Raw genomic sequence first — 21,436 nt, 5'->3', positions numbered from 1 at the left:
AAGTTACAACTAAACTACAGAACAACCATCATTCAAAACCGCCTGAAATCGAGCTGAATGGAAGTCCTACAACTACGGAATTAAAGAAGCAGCCACATCCAGACTGGTAGGAGGGGCGGAGGGGCTGGTCCCACACCCATGTGTGGCGGATAAAAATCAGGAGGACACCTAGGCTGGGAAGGTCCTCCCTGAAGACTGAGGGGTCCCCGTCCCACACCAGGTGCCCCGCTCAGGGTTCCAGTGCCAGGAAGAGAAGTCCCATAACTTCTGGCTGGAAAAACTAGTGAGAACTGAGGCTCAGGGAGGTGGCTGGAGCCCCAGGTAGCTCCTCTTAAAGGGCCCACGCACGGACTTATCAGACTCTCTCCCTCTAAGCTTGGAGGGGAGGCAGCTCCAGGGGCACCAGAGACATACAGGGAAGAACTGAGCTGTTTGGCACTGGAGCGAGGGCTGGAGAGGGGGCTTTCTCTGGGACAGGCGTGCAGTCAGAGGCCTTTGTTCCTTTGGTGAGCCCTTCCCTGGGGCGGCAGACAGCTGCCATATCTGGGACTCCAGCAACCTGGCTCACACTGGTTGCCCCGCCCTGGTGATTCCCTGAGGCCCCGCCCCACCCAACTTTTAGGCCCACCCAAGCTGTTGCCACTTGCTTAACCACAGGATTGGCCTGTCTTGGATCCTGCTTCAGGTTTTCCTAAGTTCTTTCAAACAAGCAGCATCTGGTCTCAGCTAGCCCCATACCTCTCATTAGGTAATACACAGAAACAAACTCAGGGAGGCAGCCAAAATGAGGAGACAAAGAAACAGGTCCCAAATGAAAGAACAGAACAAAACCCCAAGGAAAGAACTGAGCGAAATGGAGATAAGTAACCTAACAGATGCTGAGTTCGAAACACTGCTTATAAGGATGCTCAATGGACTTAGTGAGAACCTTAGTGAACTTAGTGAGGGCCTCAAGAGCATAAAAAAGGACCAGTCAGAAATGAAGGATGCACAGTCAGAAATGAAGGAGGCACTAACTGAAATAAAGAATAATTTACAGCCCTGGCCAGTTTGGCTCAGCGGTTAGAGCGTCGGCCTGCGGTCCGGAGAGACCCGGTTTCGGTTCCCGCTAAGGGCACGTACTTTGGTTGCAGTTTGTCCCCGGCCCTGGTTGGTCGTGCGGGTGGCAGCCACTCGATGTGTCCCTTCACATCGATGTTTCTCTCTCTCTCTCCCTTCCTCCCTCTCCCTCCCACTCTATCTGTACAAAAAATGGAAAAATGTCCTCGGGTGAGGATAAAAAAAAAAAAAAGAATAATTTACACAGATTCAACAGCATAGTTAGAAATGAAGGAGGCACTAACTGAAATAAAGAATAATTTACACAGATTCAACGTAAATCCAAGAAGCAAACCATTGATTTGGAATATAAGGAAGCAAAAGAACACCAATCAGAACAGCAAAAAGAAAAAAGAATCCAAAAAAATGAGGATAGTGTAAGGAGCCTCTGGGACAACTTCAAGCGGGCCAACATTCACATCTTGGGGGTGCCAGAAGGAGAAGAGAGAGAACAAGAAATCGAAAACCTGTTTGAAACAATAATGGCAGAAAACTTTCCTAACTTGGTGAAGGAAACAGACATACAAGTCCAGGAAGCACAGAGAGTCCCAAACAAGATGAACCCCAAGAGGCCCACACCAAGACACATCATCATCAAAATGCAAAAGGTTCAAGACAAAGAGACAATCTTAAAAGCAGCAAGAGAAAAGCAGTTAGTTATCTACAAGGTAGTTCCCATAAGGCTGTCAGCTGATTTCTCAAAAGAAACTTTGCAGGCCAGAAAGGAGTGGCAAGAAATTTTCAGAGTGATGAAAAGCAAGGACCTACAACCAAGATTACTCTATCCTGCAAAGCTGTCACTTAGAATCGATGGCCATATAGTTTCCCAGCCCTAGCAGGTTTGGCTCAGCAGTTAGAGCATCGGCCTGCGGTCTCAAGAGACCCGGGTTCAGTTCCCACTAAGGGCGTGTACCTCGGTTGCAGTTTGTCCCCGGCCCTGGTTGGTTGTGCGGGTGGCAGCCACTCGATGTGTCCCTTTCACGTCGATGTTTCTCTCTCTCTCTCTGTTCCTCTCTCTCCCTCCCACTCTACCTGAACAAAAAATGGAAAAATGTCCTCGGGTGAGGATAAAAAAAAAAAAAGAGTTTCCCATACAAGAAAAAGTTAAAGGAGTTCATCACTACTAAACCGTTATTATATGAAATGATGAAGGGTCTTTTTGAAGAAAAAGATAAAATATTTGAACAAACAAAATGGCAATGAATACATATCAACAATGGAATCTACAAATAAAATGAACAGATAGAACAGAAACATTCTCATAGACACAGAGAACATTTTGTTGGTTGCCAGATGGGAGGGGCTTGGGGGAATGGGTGAAAAAGGTGAAGGGATTAAGACGTACAAATTCATTGCTAGACTGACAAACCTCAAAGGGAAAGGGGTTGGGGGATGGGAAGAAATAAACCAAAGAACTTATATGCATAAACAATGAACACAGACAATAGTGTGGGAAAAGGCGGGAGGGGGGTGGGAGTGGGGAGGAGGGGGTCAATGGGGGAAAAATGAGGAACATCTGTAATATATTCAACAATAAAGATTTAACAAAAGAAAAAAAAAAAGGGATTCCCACACTGAGTAGAATTAGGGCAAGATGATTTCCAAGGTCTTTCAATTTTAACATTTTATGATCCTAAGGAGTTTCAGGAGAGGGAAAAAGGAAAAAGATAAAATGTTTCTTTTTTATTGTTTATAGATTGTTTTTATGTTTAAGATTTTTAAAAAGACTGCCTACATTTGTACTCTATGTGCAGCTGTGTCAATGTGCCTGTCTTGAAATGTAAACTACTTCCAGAAGATCTGGTTTTCTTAATTTAGTATCATCTCCTTCCTTTTTATCTCCAGCAAAACTTTAATTTTTAAAAGAATGAGTATAGAGCCCTGGCCGGTTTGGCTCAGCGGTTGGAGTGTCAGCCTGCAGACCAGAGAGTCCTGGGTTAGGTACCTGCTAGGGGCATGTACCAAAAAAAAAAAAAAAGGAGCCCTGGCAGGTTTGGCTCAGTGGTTAGAGCATTGGCCTGCAGTCCAGAGAGACCCGGGTTCGGTTCCCGCTAATGGCACGTACCTCAGTTGCAGTTTGTCCCTGGCCCTGGTTGGGTCGTGTGGGTGGCAGCCACTCGATGTGTCCCTTTCACATCGATGTTTCTCTCTTCTCTTCCTCTCTCTCCCTCCCACTCTATCTGAACAAAAAATGGAAAAATGTCCTTGGGTGAGGATAAAAAAAAAAAAAAAGAATGAGTATAGAAATTCACCCTACAACCTACAAAATAACCCAGTCAGTTTCCTTACTAACAACTAATTTTGTATCCTAATTATACTGAAATAAAATTTTATAGTAATAATTCACTCAAGAATCAGACTACATTATTGGGTCTTTTCTGGCTTCTGGATTTCTTGCACTCTAACTTGAGTATCCAGAGAATAACCTCTCTCCTGAAAAACATCTCTGAGAGAGAAAGAGAAAAAAAAAAGACTATGTACTGGGTGAATGTAGACATGGGAGACTAAATATGAAAACAGATTTTTAATCAATACATTTAACAATGCCTAATGAACTAACATTTTGCAATCCACTCCTTTAAGGAGCACCAAAGACAGGTAGGTAGCTCTATAACTGAGAGGTGCTGGTTTGATTCTGGTCAGGGCACATGCCCATGTTTCAGGCTCGATTCCCAGTACAGGGCGTACAGGAGGCAGCCATTCGCTGTTTCTTTCTCACATTGATGTTTCTCTCTCTCTGCCTTCCTCTCTCTTTAAAAAAGAATCAATAAAAACATTTAAATAAATAAATACAAACTAGTCTAAAAAATCAATAATTCTGTTAATGTAACAAGCAAAGAGCCAATAAGAATATCTTAAATACAAAACTAAAAAATGTCAGATACGAATAATATCAAAGTAGACATGATGTCTAGTAAGATATCTGCATAAAGCATTATATTCAGAAAGAACAATTATTCTTTTTTTTAATTTTTTTTGTTGTTGTTACAGATGTTTCTCCTTTTTTTCCCCCATTGACACCCTCCTCCCCATCCCCCCCACCTCATCCCAGGCTTTGTTGTCTGTGTCCAATGGTTATGCGTACATGCATGTAAGTTCTGTGGTTTATCTCCTCTTTCCCCCCACCACCCCATCTTCTGAGAGTTGTTAGTCTGTACCCTACTTCCACATCTCTGGGTCTACCCTATTCCTCATTATATTCCACAAGTAAGTGAGATCATGAGTATTTGTCTTTTTCTGCTTGGCTTGTTTCACTTAGGATACTTTTTTTTTATCTTCACTCGAGGACACTTTCCCATTTTTTGTTCAGATAGAGTGGGAGGGAGAGAGAGGAAGAGAGAGAGAGAGAGACAGACAGACAGACATCAACGCAAAAGTTACATGTCGCGTGGCTGCCTCCCGCATGACCCAACCAGGGCCGGGGACAAACTGCAACCGAGATACATGCCCTTAGCGGGAACCGAACCTGGGTCTCTCTGGACCGCAGGCCGACGCTCCATCTGCTGAGCCAAACTGGCCAGGGCAGAACAACTATTCTTTATTCATAAATAAAAAATTTCAAAAGATAACATTTCACAAACATTTGCATTGAAGTATTTTTTCTATAAATGCAGAGATAAGTTTCAAACTTCAAATCATAATTGAGTAGGAAAATGTTGATATAGCTTTAAGAAGTTATTTCTCTTCCTGAAAGGTTTTCTCAATATTTTGTTTTCTATATGCACATATATTTAAAGCTAAATATATTACCTCTTTCTAAAGTACCCAGTTTAGAGTGCACTTTAGAAATTTCATATTCCTCCATCAAGTTTGTGGTTTTTTTCGTGTTTTAAAGAATGTGTTTTATGTGACACCAAGATGTTTGTGGTTAACATTTGATCAATTACACATCTGATTTAAATTAACTGAGTTGACAGTTTGTTGAAACCATATGGCAGGAGTTACTATGGGTAAAAAAGGGAAACAACTCAAAAAAAGCACCATTCAACTCCAAAGACTACTTATCTCATTTTTTGCTAGTCATCACACTTCTAATTTCACTATTTAGTCTTACAGACAATTCAATGATCACATATTAGATAAAGCTTGGAGCAAATTCACTAACAGTATAGCAAATATAAAACAGAAGAGCATGAGATCAGACTGGACTTGAAATGCAACAAGAAGCCACTTCTGAGCTGGGAAGCAATAATTCTAGTTGTGTTTTCAAAGATTAATCTTGTTTTGGTATATAGGAAAAGGAAGACTGGGAATAGGAAATGAACACTGGGAATGACAAAACCATGATTAGTATAGTCCAGTCTAAGGCTGTGGAGGCCTGCATTACAGTAGTATCACAGAGAACTGGGAAAGACGGCAGCAGAGAAGAGCACAGCACAGTGGTGAAGAGCAGAGTTTAGAACCACATTGCCCATGTTCAAATCCTGGCTGTGTCCCTTGCCAGCTAAATGGCCCTCAGTCTCATCTTCCTTCTCTATGAAAAGGGGACAATAACAGTATCTACTCCTCATTGGGTTATGAGTAAAGGTTTATAAAAGTGCCTTGCTACTAATATTACTATGGGAATAAAACATAAGGACTTAAAGACTAGTTGGATGGAAAAAGTTGAGTAAAATAAAGGAATAAATATGTGAGTTTTTAAAAGTTTTATAATTTAAAGAAAACTTTAAAAACACAAATTAAAGAGTAAGTCGGCAATACTCATCACCATGCATTGCAGATATGTTTTAAAACAGAAGACCAGAAACAATCTAAATAACTATCATTTGTGTGGATGGTAAATTATTGTACATCCATACAATGCAATCAAGTCAATCTAAATGTGCTAATATAGACCAACCCCCAAAATATATTTTTAGTAAAATTTTTAAAAAGACAGGTTCAGAAAGAACACTTTTATGTTGTACTCTAATTTGTTTAAAATTAAAGATAACACATACCTATATGCATATATGTGCACATTCTATCTCTGAAAAGATACACCAGAAACTCTAACAAATGGGTGAGACTACAAAACTAGGGACCCAGGGTATAAAGGAGATTTTGTCTCCCTTGTATACTATTTAATTTTACCATGCTTATGTAGTAATTTTAGTTAGTTTGTTTGTTTAAATCTTCAGTGAGGATATTTTTTCATTTATCTTCAGATAAAGTGAGAGGGAAGTGGAGGGAGAGAGAGAGAGAAACAACTGATGCATCTATAGGTTGCCTCCCACATGACCTGACCAGCGCTGGGGACAAACCACAACTGAGGCACGTGCCCTTGACTGGAATCAAACCCACAACTCTTTGCTCTAATGGCTGAGCCAAACCGGCCAGGGCGTAATTATCAGTTTTAAAAAATTAATTTAGGGGGGCAGGATGGGGAGGAGGGTGTCTAGTGGGGAAAAAGGAGAAACATCTGTAACAAAAATAAATTAATAAAAATTGGGGGGAAAAATTAATTTTAAAAATGAGGAGGCCCTAGCCAGTGTGGCTCAGTGGTTGGAGCATCTGCCCATTCACTAAAGGGTCATGGGTTTGATTTCCAGTCAAGGGCACGTACCTGGGTTTCGGGTTCAATATCTGGCCCCAGTTGGAGCAGGTGCAGGAGGCAACCAATCAATGTGTCTCTCTCACATCAATGCCTCTCTACCTCCCCACTCCTTCCCTCCCTCCCTTCCACTCTATCTTAAAAATCAATGGAAAAATATCCTCAAGTGAGGATTAACCATAATGAATTAAAAACATAAAAAGCAAACCAAACCCAATGTTAGAGAAGCCCGGCAAAGCCAAGGGTAAGGGATGTTTCAAAACAGAGATCAAGTACGATGAAAATTTTAAAATGTCCATTGATTTGACAACACATCTAAGTCATTTGTGACTTTAGCAAGACCTGCTTCAAAGACATGATGACAAGGCATGGCAATGAAGACAGCAACTTTGGTTAATGCTTTCACCAATTAAGCTATAAAAGAAAAGGAAGAGATCAGAAAAGGTAGCGCTTGAGCAAGCTCAAATGCTATAGTAATGATGCAATGGAGAGAAAGGGGTTGAAGACACAGGACAGAAAAGTGATAATAATGTAAAAGTTCTGAAAAGGCAGAAGGGATGGAATCAAGGCACAGACGGAAGGATGTTACAACTATTTCTGACAATATTTAACATAAAATTGTACTTGAAAAAAAGTATTTAGAAAAGCCATACAAAAATTGTATGTCCTAAATTAAAAATATATTTAGACGTATATAATATATAATAACCTAAGCTCAACTCTTTTGCATGAATACCTATGGACAATGACAATTACTAACTCATTCACAAACATTTACTAAAAGCCTACTCTAAGCTGGGCAATGTTCCAGTCTCTGTGGAAAGGGATAGTATAGAAAGACATTATTTTTGCCTTTAAAGAGCCCATGGTTAGTAAGCAAGTAAGTTCAAAATAAGTTACAATTCAGTATAAGTATTGCGTTCCTTTATATATACAAAGGAAGGTGGTGGCCCAAAGAAGAGCATGGGATTTAAAGTCTAACACTTTGGGTCTGATCCTAACTCTGACATTCATTAGCTGTGTAAACTTTGGGCAAGTTATGCAGCTTCTATCTAAGCCTAAGTTCCTCATCACAAAAGGGGATGAAAAAGTTACTTGCCTCACAAGAATGAGGATTAAATAAGTTAATGCTTATAAAATACCTTGAACAGGGTGAGACACAAAGTAGCTACTCAGTACACATAAGCTATTTGTATTAAAAGAGAGAATAGAAAAAAACCATATAATGTATACTTGGGTGGGTCTTAAAAGACAATGAAGAGGCCCTGGCCGGTTTGGCTCAGCGGTTAGAGCGTCGGCCTGCGGTCCTGAGAGACCCGGGTTCGGTTCCCGCTAAGGGCGCATACCTCGGTTGCAGTTTGTCCCCGGCCCTGGTCGGTTGTGCGGGTGGCAGCCACTCGATGTGTTTCTTTCACATCGATGTTTCTCTCTCTCTCTCTGTTCCTCTCTCTCCCTCCCACTCTACCTGAACAAAAAATGTCCTCGGGTGAGGATAAAAAAAAAAAAGAAAAAAAAAAAAAAAGACAATGAAGAGAATGGCACTCTAAGAAGAAGAAATGGTATGTGGAGAATCCTGAACATAATGTATTTCCTGTATTGCAGGAAACTGCATTTTTTAAAAAGATTTTTATATTGATTTTTAGAGAGAGAGAAAAACATAGATGTGAGAACAAAACATCAATCAGCTGCCCCCTGCATGCCCCCTACCAGGGATCAAGCCCAAAACCCGGGCATGTGCCTGACTGGGAATTAAAACCATAACCTTTTGGTACATGGGATGATGCCCAACCAACTGAGCCATACTAGCCAGAGCATGTTTTGTTTTGTTTCAATCTTTCCTAACCTACCTTGTTCCAAGAATTTAAGGCAACTATCTGTTGCAAATATTTCTATATAGCTGAAACACAAAATAAAAGAAATTGATAAGGTCGGAGAGGTGAAAGGGTTAAACAGGACAGATAGGGTAAGAAGAAAAAATTGACAAGATTTTGGGACCAATTAGATAAGGGATACACAAAAGAAAAAAATCTAATGTGATTTCCAGGTTTCTGGCTTGAGTCACTAAATTGCTGAGATAGACATTAAATCAGGATAAGAAGTACAGAAGGAAGAGTAGGTTTGGCAGAAAAGAGTATAAAATTGTTTTTGAACATGTTGAATTTAAGGTACTCATCAGTGCCCTGGCCGGTTTGGCTCAGCAGTTAAAGTGTCAGCCTATGGACCAGAGAGTCCTGGGTTCAGTTCCCACTAAGGGTATGTACCTCGGTTGCAGTTTGTCCCGGCCCTGGTTGGGGTCGTGTGGGTGGCAACCACTCTATATGTCTCTCTCACACACTGATGTTTCTCTCTCTCTCTTCCTCCCTCTCTCTCCCTCCCATTCTATCTGAAGATAAATGCAAAAAATAATAATAATAAGGTACTCATCAATCACTTGGGTGTCAATGTCTAGTATCCATTGGCAAACAGGCCAGGAAAAGAATCACTGGAGACAGATTTGGGCATTGTCAGGATATTATGATATCAGCTATGGAAAACAGAGTAAGAAAGAAATACAGACATATTTTAAAATACCAACATTAAAAAGCAGATAAAGGAAAACTATGACAAGTTCAAGAAGTAAAAGGATAACTAAGAGCTCTTTAAAAATAAAGACTTTGTCTAATCATGTGGATTGCCATGTTCTACTAAGGAGGTAGTCGAAACAAAATCTAGAGAGGTTGGGTAGGATGAAGACTAGGAGATCTCTAAAGGATTTAGCAATTAGGAAGTTATTACCTTAGCAAGAGCACGTGAGTAGAACGATGAAAGCAGAAGTGAGACTGCAATAGATTGAAGAGGGGGAAAAAAGAAATTAAAATAAACAGTAAAGTCAATTTTTTTCTCAAAGCTTGGCTGTGAAAGCGAGAAGTAAAATAGGACATCAGCTAGGAAAAACCCTAAAAGGTTATTCATATGATAAATCGAGGAGAAACAGATTCTTCTACTGGATAAAATAACAGAAAATATAAACAAATGCTTACGAGTAAAAGAAGCTTTAAGAGAACCCCGTTACTACAAGAGATATGTAATTTTTACATAGTAGTAAATAAAACATTCATTGATAAAGAACGAAAAGGGAAACAAAATATCAAAATGTTGATATAGTTGTCTTTAAGTGGAATTACAATAGATGGTTTTCCCCTTGTTTCAAGTTTTTAATATTTTCCAAATTTTAATGAGCTTATGTTCCTTTTATAGAGCTGGTCATAGGGGTTGGAAAACAATGAGCTTTACCAAAATTAAAGATGTTTCAAGGGCAGAAAAGATTTAAGAAATTTTAACTCAAGGAAAATAGGCAACAGAAAGAGATGAAATATAAGCAGGCGGAGGGCAGAAAAAAAACAGAAGGAAAAAATAAAACCAACTCAGAAATGAAATCTTCATTGCAGGTAATACTATGCTGAAAACATAGTAAGGGACATGGACAACAGGACTAAGAAAGACAAGCAAGATATAAATGAACACTGAAAACCATAAAACATTACTGAAAGAATGAAAAAAGATATAAATAAATGGAAAAAATCCTACGTTCAGGGAATGGAAGACATAACATTATTATTATACTGCCCAAACAGATGTACAGATTCAACACAAACCCTACAGGAATCCCAGCTAAGTTCTTCAAATTGACAAGATGATTCTCAAATTTAAAAGGAATTGCAAGGAACCCAGGACAGCCCAAACAACCCTGAAAAATAATAAAGCAGGAGGACTCACACTTTCTGATTTCACAACTTGCTACAGGAGGGGGTCAATTAAGGAAAAAAGGGGGGACATCTGTAATACTTTCAACAATAAAGATTAAAAAAGAACTTGCTACAAAGCAATGGCAGTTGAGGCAGTGTAGTACTGGCACAGGGACAGACATGTAAAGCAAAGGAATAAAATTGAGTCCAGAAATAAACCTATATGTTTATGGTTAACTGACTTTCAATAAGAATGCCAAGACTATTCAATAGAAAAAGAATAGCATTTTCAACAAATGGGGCCAACACAATAGGACAGCAGGTTGAGATAACCCTTACCTCACATGAAAACTAACTCAAAATGAATCAAAGACGTAAACATAAGGGCAAACTATGAAACTATAAAAATTTAAAAAAAGAACACGGATAGGTCTTCATGACCTTAGATTAGGCAAAGGATTCTTAGATCTGACACTAAAAGCAAGACCAACAAAAATAGATAAACTGCACTTCATCAAAATTTTAAAACTTTATGCTTCAAAGGACACAATTAAGAACATGAAAAGACAACCACTGAATGGGAAAAATATTCACAAATCATATATCTAATAAGGCACTTATATCTAGAATATATAAACAACCCTTACAGGTCAATGATCAAAAGACAGATAATCCAATTAAAAGTTAGGCAAAGGACAACCGGTTGGTGTGGCTCAGTGGATTAGGCATCATCCCATGGACTGAGAGGTCCCAGTTTGATTCCAGGTCAAGGCACATGCCCAGGTTGTGGGCTTGATCCCTAGTAGAGGGCGTGCAGGAGGCAGCCAATCAATGCTTCTCTCACAGTGATGTTTCTATCTCTCTCTCTAAAAAATCAATTAAAACGTATTTTTAAAAATTATGCAAAGGCTCTAATAGACATTTCTCCAAAGAAGACATAGAATTAGTCAACAAACACATAAAAAGATGCTCAATGTCAACTATACCTCAAAAAATCTGGAAAAGAAAGAAGAAAAGGAAAGATGTTTCAACATTGTTAGTCATCAGGTAAATGCAAATCAAAAACTACAATAAAATGCCACTTCATATCCACTAGGATGGTTCAAATAAAAACGTCAGATAACAGCAAGTGTTGACAACGATGTGGAAAAATTGGAACCCTCATACACTTCTGGTAGGAATGTAAAATTCCAGCTGTTTTGGAAAACAGGTTGGCAGTTCCTCAAATGGTTAAACACAGAGCACAGAATTATCATACGACTGAACAATTCTACTCCCAGGTATATACCAAAGAGAAATAAAAACATATGTCCACACAGAAATCTGTACACAAATGTTTATAGCACCATTATTCATAATAGCTCAAAAGTGGAAACCATCTAAATGTCCATCAGTGGATAAATGGATAAAAAAATGGGCATACCCATACAAAAGAATATTATTTAGCCAAGAAAAAGAATGAAATACTGATACCTGTGCATAAACATGAACAAACTTTTAAAAATATTTTTATTGACTTTTTTTTTTAGAGAGAGAGAGAGAAATATCTATGAGAGAGGTACATCGATCAGCTGTCTCCTAAACACCCCTACTGGGGATCAAGTCCGAAACCTGGGCATGTGCCCTGACTGGGAATCGAACCAGCAACCTTTTGGTGCATGGGTCAGCGCTATACCACTAAGCCACACCACCTGGGCAACATGGATAAACTTTGAAAATATTATACAAAGTGAAAGAAGGCTATCACAAAAAAAACCCCATAAAATATATGATCCCATTCATATGAGAAAGTCCATAATAGGGAAAATTATAGAGACGAAAAGTAGATTAGTGGTTGCTTAGGGCTGGGGAAGGGGAAGATGAGCAGGAGGATAAGGGAGTGACAGGTAAAAGATATGGGTTTTCTTCTTAAAGTGATGAAAATGTTTTAGAATTGACCGTGGCAATAATTGCATGTATCTGAATACACTAAAAACCAGTGAATTGTACACTTTAAATGGTAAGTTGTGTTGTATGTAAATTATATCTCAATAAAGCTATTAAAAACATAAATGGAAACGTTAAAAAGTTTAAAAGGGCCCTCATCACTTTGGCTCAGTGGTTAGAGCTTCAGCCCTCAAACCAAAGGTTCTCAAGTTCGATTCAAGTCAAGGGCATGTACCTGGATTTCAGGTTCAATCCCCAGCCCCAGTTGGGGTCCTGCAAGAGGCAACCAATCGATGTGTCTCTCTCATATCAATGTTTTTCTCTCTCTCTCTTCCTCCCTCCCTCTCTACCTTCCACTCTCTAAAAAAATTCAATGGACAAAATACCCTCAGGTGAGGATTAACAACAAAAACATTTAAAGGGATTAACTACTCTTTTTTTTTTTTATCCTCACCCGAGGACATTTTTTTTATATATATACATTTTGTTCAGATAGAGTGGGAGGGAGAGAGAGAGAGAAAGAAACATCGATGTGAAAGGGACACATCGAGTGGTCGCCACCACACAACCCAACCAGGGCTGGGGACAAACTGCAGCCGAGGTACATGCCCTTAGCGGGAACTGAACCCGGGTCCCTCCAGACCGCAAGCCAGTGCTCTAACCGCTGAGCCAAACCAGCCAGGGCAGATTAACTACTCTTGTGCTAGAGAAAACAAATAAAAAATGGAATTGCAAGCTATTTATAAAATAACTGTAACAAGTAGCCTATAACCTACAGGACACAACTACAGCAACATTCAAAAGAAATCTTATAATTTAAACACTTGGAAAGAATGAAAAGAACATTAATCATCCAACATAAGAAGAGAGAAAAACAACCACAAAATAAACCCAAGAAAAACTAAAGGATGGATTTAAAACAATGAAAGAAAAAAATAAATAAGAAAAGAGAAAACAGAACTAATTTTTAAAAATCCAAGAGCTGGTTCTAAACAAGAAAAAGGGGCAAGGCGCCCAGCTGGTGTGGCTCAGTGGATTGAACACTGTCCCATGGACTAAGGTCCTGGTTAAATTCCCAGTCAGAGCACATGCCCAGGTTGTAGGCTCAATCCCCAGTAGAGGGCGTGTAGGCAGCAGATCAGTTTCTCTCTCTCACATCAATGTTTCTTTTTTTTGTTTGTTTTTTATCCTCAGCCAAGGACATTTTTCCACTTTTTTGTTCAGATAAAGTGGGAGGGGGAGAGAAAGAGAGAGAAACATCGAAGTGAAAGGGACACATTGAGTGGCTGCCACCTGCACGACCCAACCAGGGCCAGGGACAAACGGCAACCGAGGTAAACATGCCCCTTAGCAGGAACCGAACCCGGGTCTCTCGGGACTGCAGGCCGAGGCTCTAATCGCTGAGCCAAACCGGCCAGGGCTCACATTGATGTTCTATTTCTCTCTCCCCTCCTCTCTCTCTAAGAAAAAATAATAATAATAAACATATTTTAAAAAAAGAAAAAGGCTCAAGGCTTTACATGTACAAAATAAGAAGTGATAATGAGTAAAGTGATAATGTAATCACAGAACACAGGAAATTGTTTTATCTCATAAAAGGATATCTTGCTCTTCCCTGGCTGTGTTGCTCAGTAGTTAAGAGCATCAGCCCTCCCACCAAAGGGTCTCAGGTTTGATTCCTGCTCAAGGGCACATACCTGGATTGTAGGTTCGATCCCTGGCCCTAGTTGGGGGCATGTACTGGAGGCAACCAATTGATGTGTGTCTCTCTCTCTTCCCTCTCTCCCCCTTTCCACTCTAAAAATCTATGAAAAAATTATCCTCAGGTGAGGATTAACCAAAAAAAAAAAAAAAAAAAACTTGCTCAATTTCACACAAATAATTTTGAAAACTTGGAAGAAATAGATTATTTTCTAGGATAATATAAATTATCAAAGCTTTCTCCAAAAGATATAAATTGTAAGCAGTTCAATTGTCATAGAAGTAGCTGCCCTGGCCGGTGTGGCTCAGCAGAGAGAGTATTGGCCCATGGACCAATGAGCTGCAGGTTCGATTTTGGCCAAGGGAATGCACCTCAGTTGTGGTTTCTCCCTGGCCCTGGTCAGGGTCCTGCGGGAGGCAACCAGTTGATGTGTCCCTCTCACATCTATGATGTTTCCTTGTCTCTTCCCCTCTCTCCCTCCCTCCCACTCTATCTGAAGATAAATAGAAAAATATCCTCAGATGAGGATTTTAAAAAAATTATCATAGAAGTAGAGATAATTGCTAAAGAGCTACTATCTCCCCAAAATACTCAAGGTCCAAATAATTTCATTGGCAATTCATCCAAACCTTTCACTTCGATGCCATTTAACCACGGAGGGAAAGAAAAGGGGGAAAAAAGCAAAGAAAAAGAGAGAAAAGTTTGAAGTTATTTTTATAAAAGTGGCATAATTCAACAAAGATAAAACACAGAAAACTACGAAGCAACTTAGCTTATCAGGAGGCAAAATTTCTGAATCAAGTTTAGCAAACATTACCCAACGGCATGTTTAAAATAATACAGGCTTACAGAGTGAGTGGACTAAGGAATGCAAGAATGGTCCAGTAACAGTAAATCTATTAGTACAATTCACTACAATAGTAGATCAAAGGAGAAAAATTACATTAATTCCTATAGGGGCTGAAAAGGCATTTGACAAAACTTGCTTCTACATTAAAAAATCTTAATAAAATGGTAACAGCTGAATACCTCCACATGATAAATATGTACACTTTAATCTAAAGTCAGGTCTAATCTTAATAGGAAAGCAATAACAATATGCCATTGAAGTCAGGAATAAGATAAAGATCCACTACTATCTTATTGTTTAATATTTTTGGAAAGTACTAGTCAAATCAACTTGATAAAAAAAAAGAAAGAAGTATTAAAATTATAAAGGAAGAGATAAAACTATCTTTATTTGGTAATTTATAATTGTTTAAGTGCAAAACCCTAGAAAAACAACAATTTTTTTCTTAAAGATTTTTTTTTTATTGAAATATAGAAAGGAAAGAAAAGGGAGAGAGAGAGAAAAACATCAATGTGAGGGCAAAACATCCATCTACCTCCTCCTGCACACCCCCAACCAGGGGATCAAGCCAGAAACCAGGGCATGTGCCCTAACTGGGAATTAAGCAAGCAACTCCCCCTAGGTGCACGGGAGGACACCCAACCAACCAAGCCACACCAGCCAGAGTAACAACTATCGTTTTATGACTATTTACAGAAAATACTAGAATTACAAAAATGGCTATGTACAAAATACTCAGAAATTAATAACATTCCCATATTCAAACAAGATAAAAGATATAATAGAGCCCTGGCCAGTTTTGCTCAGCGGTTAGAGCGTCGGCCCATGGACCAGAGAGGCCCAGGTCGGGTTCCCGCCAAGGGCACATACCTCGGTTGTAGTTTGTGCCCGGCCCGGTTGGGGTCGTGTGGGTGGCGACCACTCAATGTGTCTCACTTCGATGTTTCTCTCTCTCTTCCTCCTTCTCTCCCTCCCACTCTGTATCTTAAGATAAAGTGCAAAAAGTCCTTGAGTGAGGATAAAAAAAAAAGATATAATAGAAGTAGAAACTCCATTTACAATAGCAACAAAAAAGAGAAAATACCAAGGAATAAACATAACAAGAATGTCTAGGAAAACCCTGGGAAGTAGACTGAGAGAAGACTATGATCAAAGAATGAAGTCATTAGGTATAAATAGGTAAATTTATCAATGAAACAATAAAAGTCCTGTAGAACCCAAAATTATATGTAGGAACTAAGTACACCTATAGACAATATTTCAACACAGGGTAGCCACGTGGAAGAAAAGCAAAGCTGGATTCCTATACACTTCTATACTTTACACAACTTATTTTGTACAGATAAGTACGCTTAACTTAACAAAAAACCCATAAAAGTACCAGGGAAAAAAAATCAGAATTTTCATTTTCATTTTAGTTAGAAATAATGTTGAAATAGGGAAGACCTTTATTATGACACAAAACTTAAAATCCAAAATAGATTGATAATTACAACTGTAAATTTTTTCATTTCTGCTAAAAATATATACTATTAAACAAAGTCAAAAGCCAAGTGACAAACTGTGAAAAACATCTGCAACATATATCAAAGACACAAAAAATTTCCTAAAAACAGTGTTCCCATAAACAGTATTAAACATGCCAACAGAAAAATGAACAGCCCTGGCCAATTTGGCTCAGCAGTTAGAGCGTAGGCCCGCGGACCAGAGAGGCCCGGGTTCGGTTCCCGCTGGGGGCATGTACCTCAGTTGCGGTTTGTCCTCGGCCCCAGTTGGGGTCATGTGGGTGGCAACCACTCGATGTGTCTCACATCTATGTTTCTCCCTCTCTCTTCACCCCTCTCTCCCTCCCACTCTGTCTGAAGATAAGTACAAAAGAATGTCCTCTGGTGAGGATTTAAAAAGAAAGAAAAATGAACAAAAAATATATATCCAGATGAATAAAAAATATAAACATGCTATAAAAAAGGAAACATAGTTCTTACACCTACTGAAAAGATAGAAAAAAATATACCTACTACATCGGCAATTTTAAAATGTCTGATAACCCACTCTATTACCAAGGGTATGGGAAGCCAGCACTCCAACACCAATAGTGGAACATAAACTGGTACAACCTCTGTGGAGGGCAATTTGATAACATCTGTCAAAATTTAAATAGTACATATCCTTTGACTCCCAACTACACTTCTAGGAATTTATCCTAAAGACAAACTTACTCAACATATAAAGTTATATCTGTACAGAAATATTCATTGTATCATCATTTGCAATAGCACAACTGCAAACATTTTAAATACCCAGCCAAACAAAGAAATGTGACCATCCTCCTCCCTTCCCCCACCCCCTCCATCTTTCTGGAAAGAATACGGAAAAAAAAAATTATCATTGGTTGTTTCTAGGGAAGGAAGCAAATTAGCTGGGATCAAAAGTAGAAGGAAAACTTGCCTTTTATCATATGCTCTTTTGTACCACTTAGATCTTATATCATGAACATATATTGCATTTTTAAATTTTAAGATATCATTATTATTTTTATGCAGCTTTACCAATTGGTATATTTTCCCTCCTCTTTTTTTTTTTTTAAATCAGTTTTCCAGTTCCTACATTAGCAACAATGTTTTAACTGTTTTCCCAGCTAATACTATACATAGTATTTAATCAAACACACAGTAAATCACAATCTTAACTTCGGTTCCATTATCCCCATCATCTCCTTGCCCCTGAGCTCTACCACTGCATATCGCCTCTACAAAAAGCACTGTTCCCTATTCTTCAACTGTGTGTATGGAGATTATAGTTAGTAAAAATCCAGGACCAAGAAGCTATGAAATTTCTTGGCCGATGGGGCAAACAGTCACTACTGTATTTTAGGAGACAGCAAACACGCAACAAGCAGCTCAAACAAGGTTTCACAAAATATCATTTGTACTGTCACCATGAAGAGTCTAGTCCACTATTTTTATGTTTAAGAACTTTGGTTTTATCCATTTGTCCAGAGTCAGGGGGGCCTATAGGGGAATGAACCACGTTAATCAAATCAAATTGACAAGAAACAAACTGCTTACACATAATGCCAATGCATTAATTTATAATTTAAGAATATATATGTATGTGTGTGTGTGTATCTCAAAAGTATTGATTCATGCATAGCAAGGAATCACACACAAATGGTAAGTATGCCCAGGACAACCACATGATGCTTTGAGTGTGGAAGAGAATAAATCAGGTCAGAGAAGGCTTCCCTGAAAAAACATAGTGTAATCAAGCTGAGATCCAATGGAAGAAAAGTTTAAAAAAGAGAAAGAGAGAGAACAGAATGGTAGGTAAGAGGGTTCCTGAATGATAGGATAGCATGTGCAATGGTCCTATGCAGAAGGGAGCATGATATGTCTAAGGAGGTGGAAAAAGATCAAAGGGCAGGACCATATGATGTAGGATGAACCGGAGAGTTAACTAAGAACCATGTAGTGCCTTTTAGGCCATATTAAGGACTTTTGCCTTATCTTAAAAGCAATGAAAAGCTAGTAAAGGGTTGTAAACAGAGATGGGAAAAGGTTTGTGCTTGCAGAAGACGAGCATGCTGTACGAATTTTGGGCAAGAGTAGAAGCAGGAAGACTGCTTAGAAATCTTTTCCTAAAGGAGACCTAAGTGACAGATGATGGTTGCATGGACTGGAGTTAGGGCAGAAATAAAAGAAACAGGACTTGGTGACTGATTACACCTGAAATGCAATGGAAAAGAAAATGTTAAAGAGGATGCCCAAGCTTCCTATTTGCATAACTGCATGGATAAGGGTGCTATCACTGAAAGAGAGCGAGAATGCTCCAGGAAGACCAGACTGTTTTGTTTTGTTTCACTGAGGGCTGGATGGAGGGTAGATGTGCAAAAAGTAAGAAAGGAAGCTGGGTGCTCAGTATCTGGACATCTTGGTAGGAAAGGATGAAATACTGAAAATGGGATTAGAGTTCAAAGGAAAGAGAATGTTAGCTACAAAGACTCAAACATTTATTTATTTGTTTATTTTTTACTTCCAGGGTCAGCCATAAAACAGTCCTAGATATTTCTTTCACTCCCCATCACCTAAAATCTTTTTAAACATCTCAAAATAAAACCTTTCTATCAAACGGAGAGGGGAAGCTTAAATGCAATACTTAGAAAAATTAAGCATTGGTGTGAAACAATTTCAAAGTATATACTGTAATATCAGATGTTCTCAATTCTGAGAATGAAGAAAAGACATACTTGGGGAAGAAAGAATGAGGAGAAGAAAGCTGAAAGAAGAGGTTAATGACCCCACTGCATGAATTCTCACAGTTTAAACACGTTTATCTTTACCTCTGGACAAATGGCCCTTCTTGGGCTTGGGTGCTAAGGATATACTGAAATAACAGCTCCACACCGAGGCCCCTTATCAGAAATCATGGCTTCTACTGCCATCAGGTGGTGACAGTGAGGAAGTGCATCAACCAGGTTACTGGAGCCTGGAAATGCCTATGAAGCTCATTGTATAATTAATCTAAGATCAAAGACCTAAAGACTGCAGTAATAAAAAACAAGCTGGTGATAGCCTTTCGTAAGAGATTTATCTTCTAATTTGTCAATACACAAAAGTATAAGTTTTCACTATTAATTTGGGGTAAGAAAAAAGACTTCTTTTTTCTTTTTCATGTTAAAAATCACGTACTATTTAGCAATTGTAAAATATCCAGTCTGATACTATCAACTCAAAACCAACTCCTGGTATATTATACATTTGAATACTTTAAAGTACTTAAGTGTTCATTTCAATGACGCATAAACATGGGCTAATGTGCATTTCTAGCACACATCAATAACCTTATCACAAACATAAGCAACGGTCTCACTGAATGTGTAAAATTCCCTTTGTTATCTTCAAATTACTCAAATAACAATTTTGACTACTTAGAAGTACAAGGCACAGTAATAAACATAATTCAAAAACCATTATGTTCTCAAAATTCATCAGTTAAATATACCACTGATAAAATCAACTTCAACTTTATTAACCAAAAACATGGTGAATGATTAACACATCATCCTGATAGTTCTCTTTGTGGTAAAAATAAGATTGCCCAATTAATATTTGACTTTCTGTGTGGTATTTAGTTCCCTACCTTCCTTCTACTACAATGAATATTTACGTACAAATGTATCTTTACAACTGTTCGTACATACACATCGATTTGATTTGTCTTTGTTTTTTAAAGCATCTGAACTCGAGAATAGGGAATTGTGGGCCAAAATGTGAAATAATCATATTGGGTACATTTTTCCAATTCTTAACCAGCTGTTTTTATAGAATAGACAAGGCATAATTTTATCAGCATATTCTTGATCTTCGTTATCTCCCCTTAAAATCCAGTCACACTATCCGTTCTGTCTCTGAACATTCCAAAATATGAATAATGTAACTAGTTTTCCCTAATTCTCTTGATGCTGTTTCCCAACCACCTTCCTACAACCCCCCACGCCTAATCCTCCTTTCTTGTATCAGAACGCCGAACTTTTACACACTCGAGGTGGTTTTTACAAAGTCACTCTTCGGAACGCTCTTCCCCCTTCTCTCCCCAATTTAGCACCCTCTGAAAATTAATTTCCACAGCTAGAAGCCAATATCTTTCTTTTACAAGATCAAACTGCGGAAAAGAACGAGACTAGAAGCCGAGTGAGCGAAACACTTGGGAATGTCAATGAGACAGTGGACTCTCCTTTGAAAACACAACTCTCAGCACAAAGCTTTCAACTGAGCAAAAATACTTTCCCCCCCGCGGTGTTCCTGTTCCCTCCCTGACCTCAAAAACACCTTTCCTTTTCTCTAAGCCCCGGTCCCTCTGCGATGTGTATGTGGGGCCTTTCCTCCTCCCAAGAAAAGGAGCCAGGAAGAAAGAAAAGGTAGCAGTCACCTTCCCGCCGCTCCCGCAAGCTGTCAAGACCAGAGGACCACGTCCCACGACTCACCTGGCAGGTGCGGCCGTCCGGAGAGTTGCACGAAGCGGTTGAGCTGGCCAGTCCCCCGACCCCCGCTGCCCCCACTGCCCCCGCCGGCCCCGCTACCTCCGCCGCCGCCACCATTGCCCGCGGCGCCTCCTCCCCTCCGGCGGTTCCTGTCCCAGCCCTGGGCGGCCGACATGACCCGCTAACGATTGCCGCAGCCCGGTCCCGGCAGCCCTTGGCCCGGCGGCACTAGCCGAGCCTCCTTCTTGGGCTCCTCTAGAGACCCGGGAGACAGGGGCAGGGGGAGCGCCCGGTTTTTACCAGTGACCAATGACCGGATGACTTAGTGACAGGCAGCCAATGGCCAGTCGTCTTCTTGGCAGGTGGAGGGAGGCGGGGAGAGACGTGGTAACCATAGCTATGGTTAAAAAAAAGTGGGGGGAGAGTAAGGCAGAAGCAGCCACTCCTCATTCGCATCCACCGCGGAAGCCAGCCCGCGTCGCGGCGACTCCTGCGGGGGCAGGCGGGCCAATCGAAAGCCGAGCGAGAGAGGCCACGCCCGCAGAAAGAGCCCGGGCGACACCGGCACTCCTGGCTGTCCAGGGTTCGGGACTCCAACCGTGAGAACTGACATCCGAAATAG

At 39.7% G+C, this 21,436-nt stretch overlaps 1 protein-coding gene across 1 annotated transcript in view; it reads right to left on the bottom strand.

The window, feature by feature from the left end:
- KLHDC10 (kelch domain containing 10) overlaps positions 1-21,124 on the bottom strand; it is a 63,174-nt gene extending 42,050 nt beyond the window's left edge. The window contains exon 1 of the mRNA XM_036246871.1: positions 20,818-21,124. Coding sequence (XP_036102764.1) covers positions 20,818-20,989 — 172 coding nt within the window. The 5' untranslated portion in view covers positions 20,990-21,124. The remainder of the gene's footprint in view (positions 1-20,817) is intronic.
- Positions 21,125-21,436: the final 312 nt, after the last annotated feature.

This window comes from Molossus molossus, unplaced genomic scaffold (assembly GCF_014108415.1).
Source record: "Molossus molossus isolate mMolMol1 unplaced genomic scaffold, mMolMol1.p scaffold_m16_p_7, whole genome shotgun sequence".
NCBI classification, from domain to species: Eukaryota; Metazoa; Chordata; class Mammalia; order Chiroptera; family Molossidae; genus Molossus; species Molossus molossus.
Note: the sequence above shows the minus strand (reverse complement) of the source record. Positions and strands in the feature narration are given on the sequence as shown.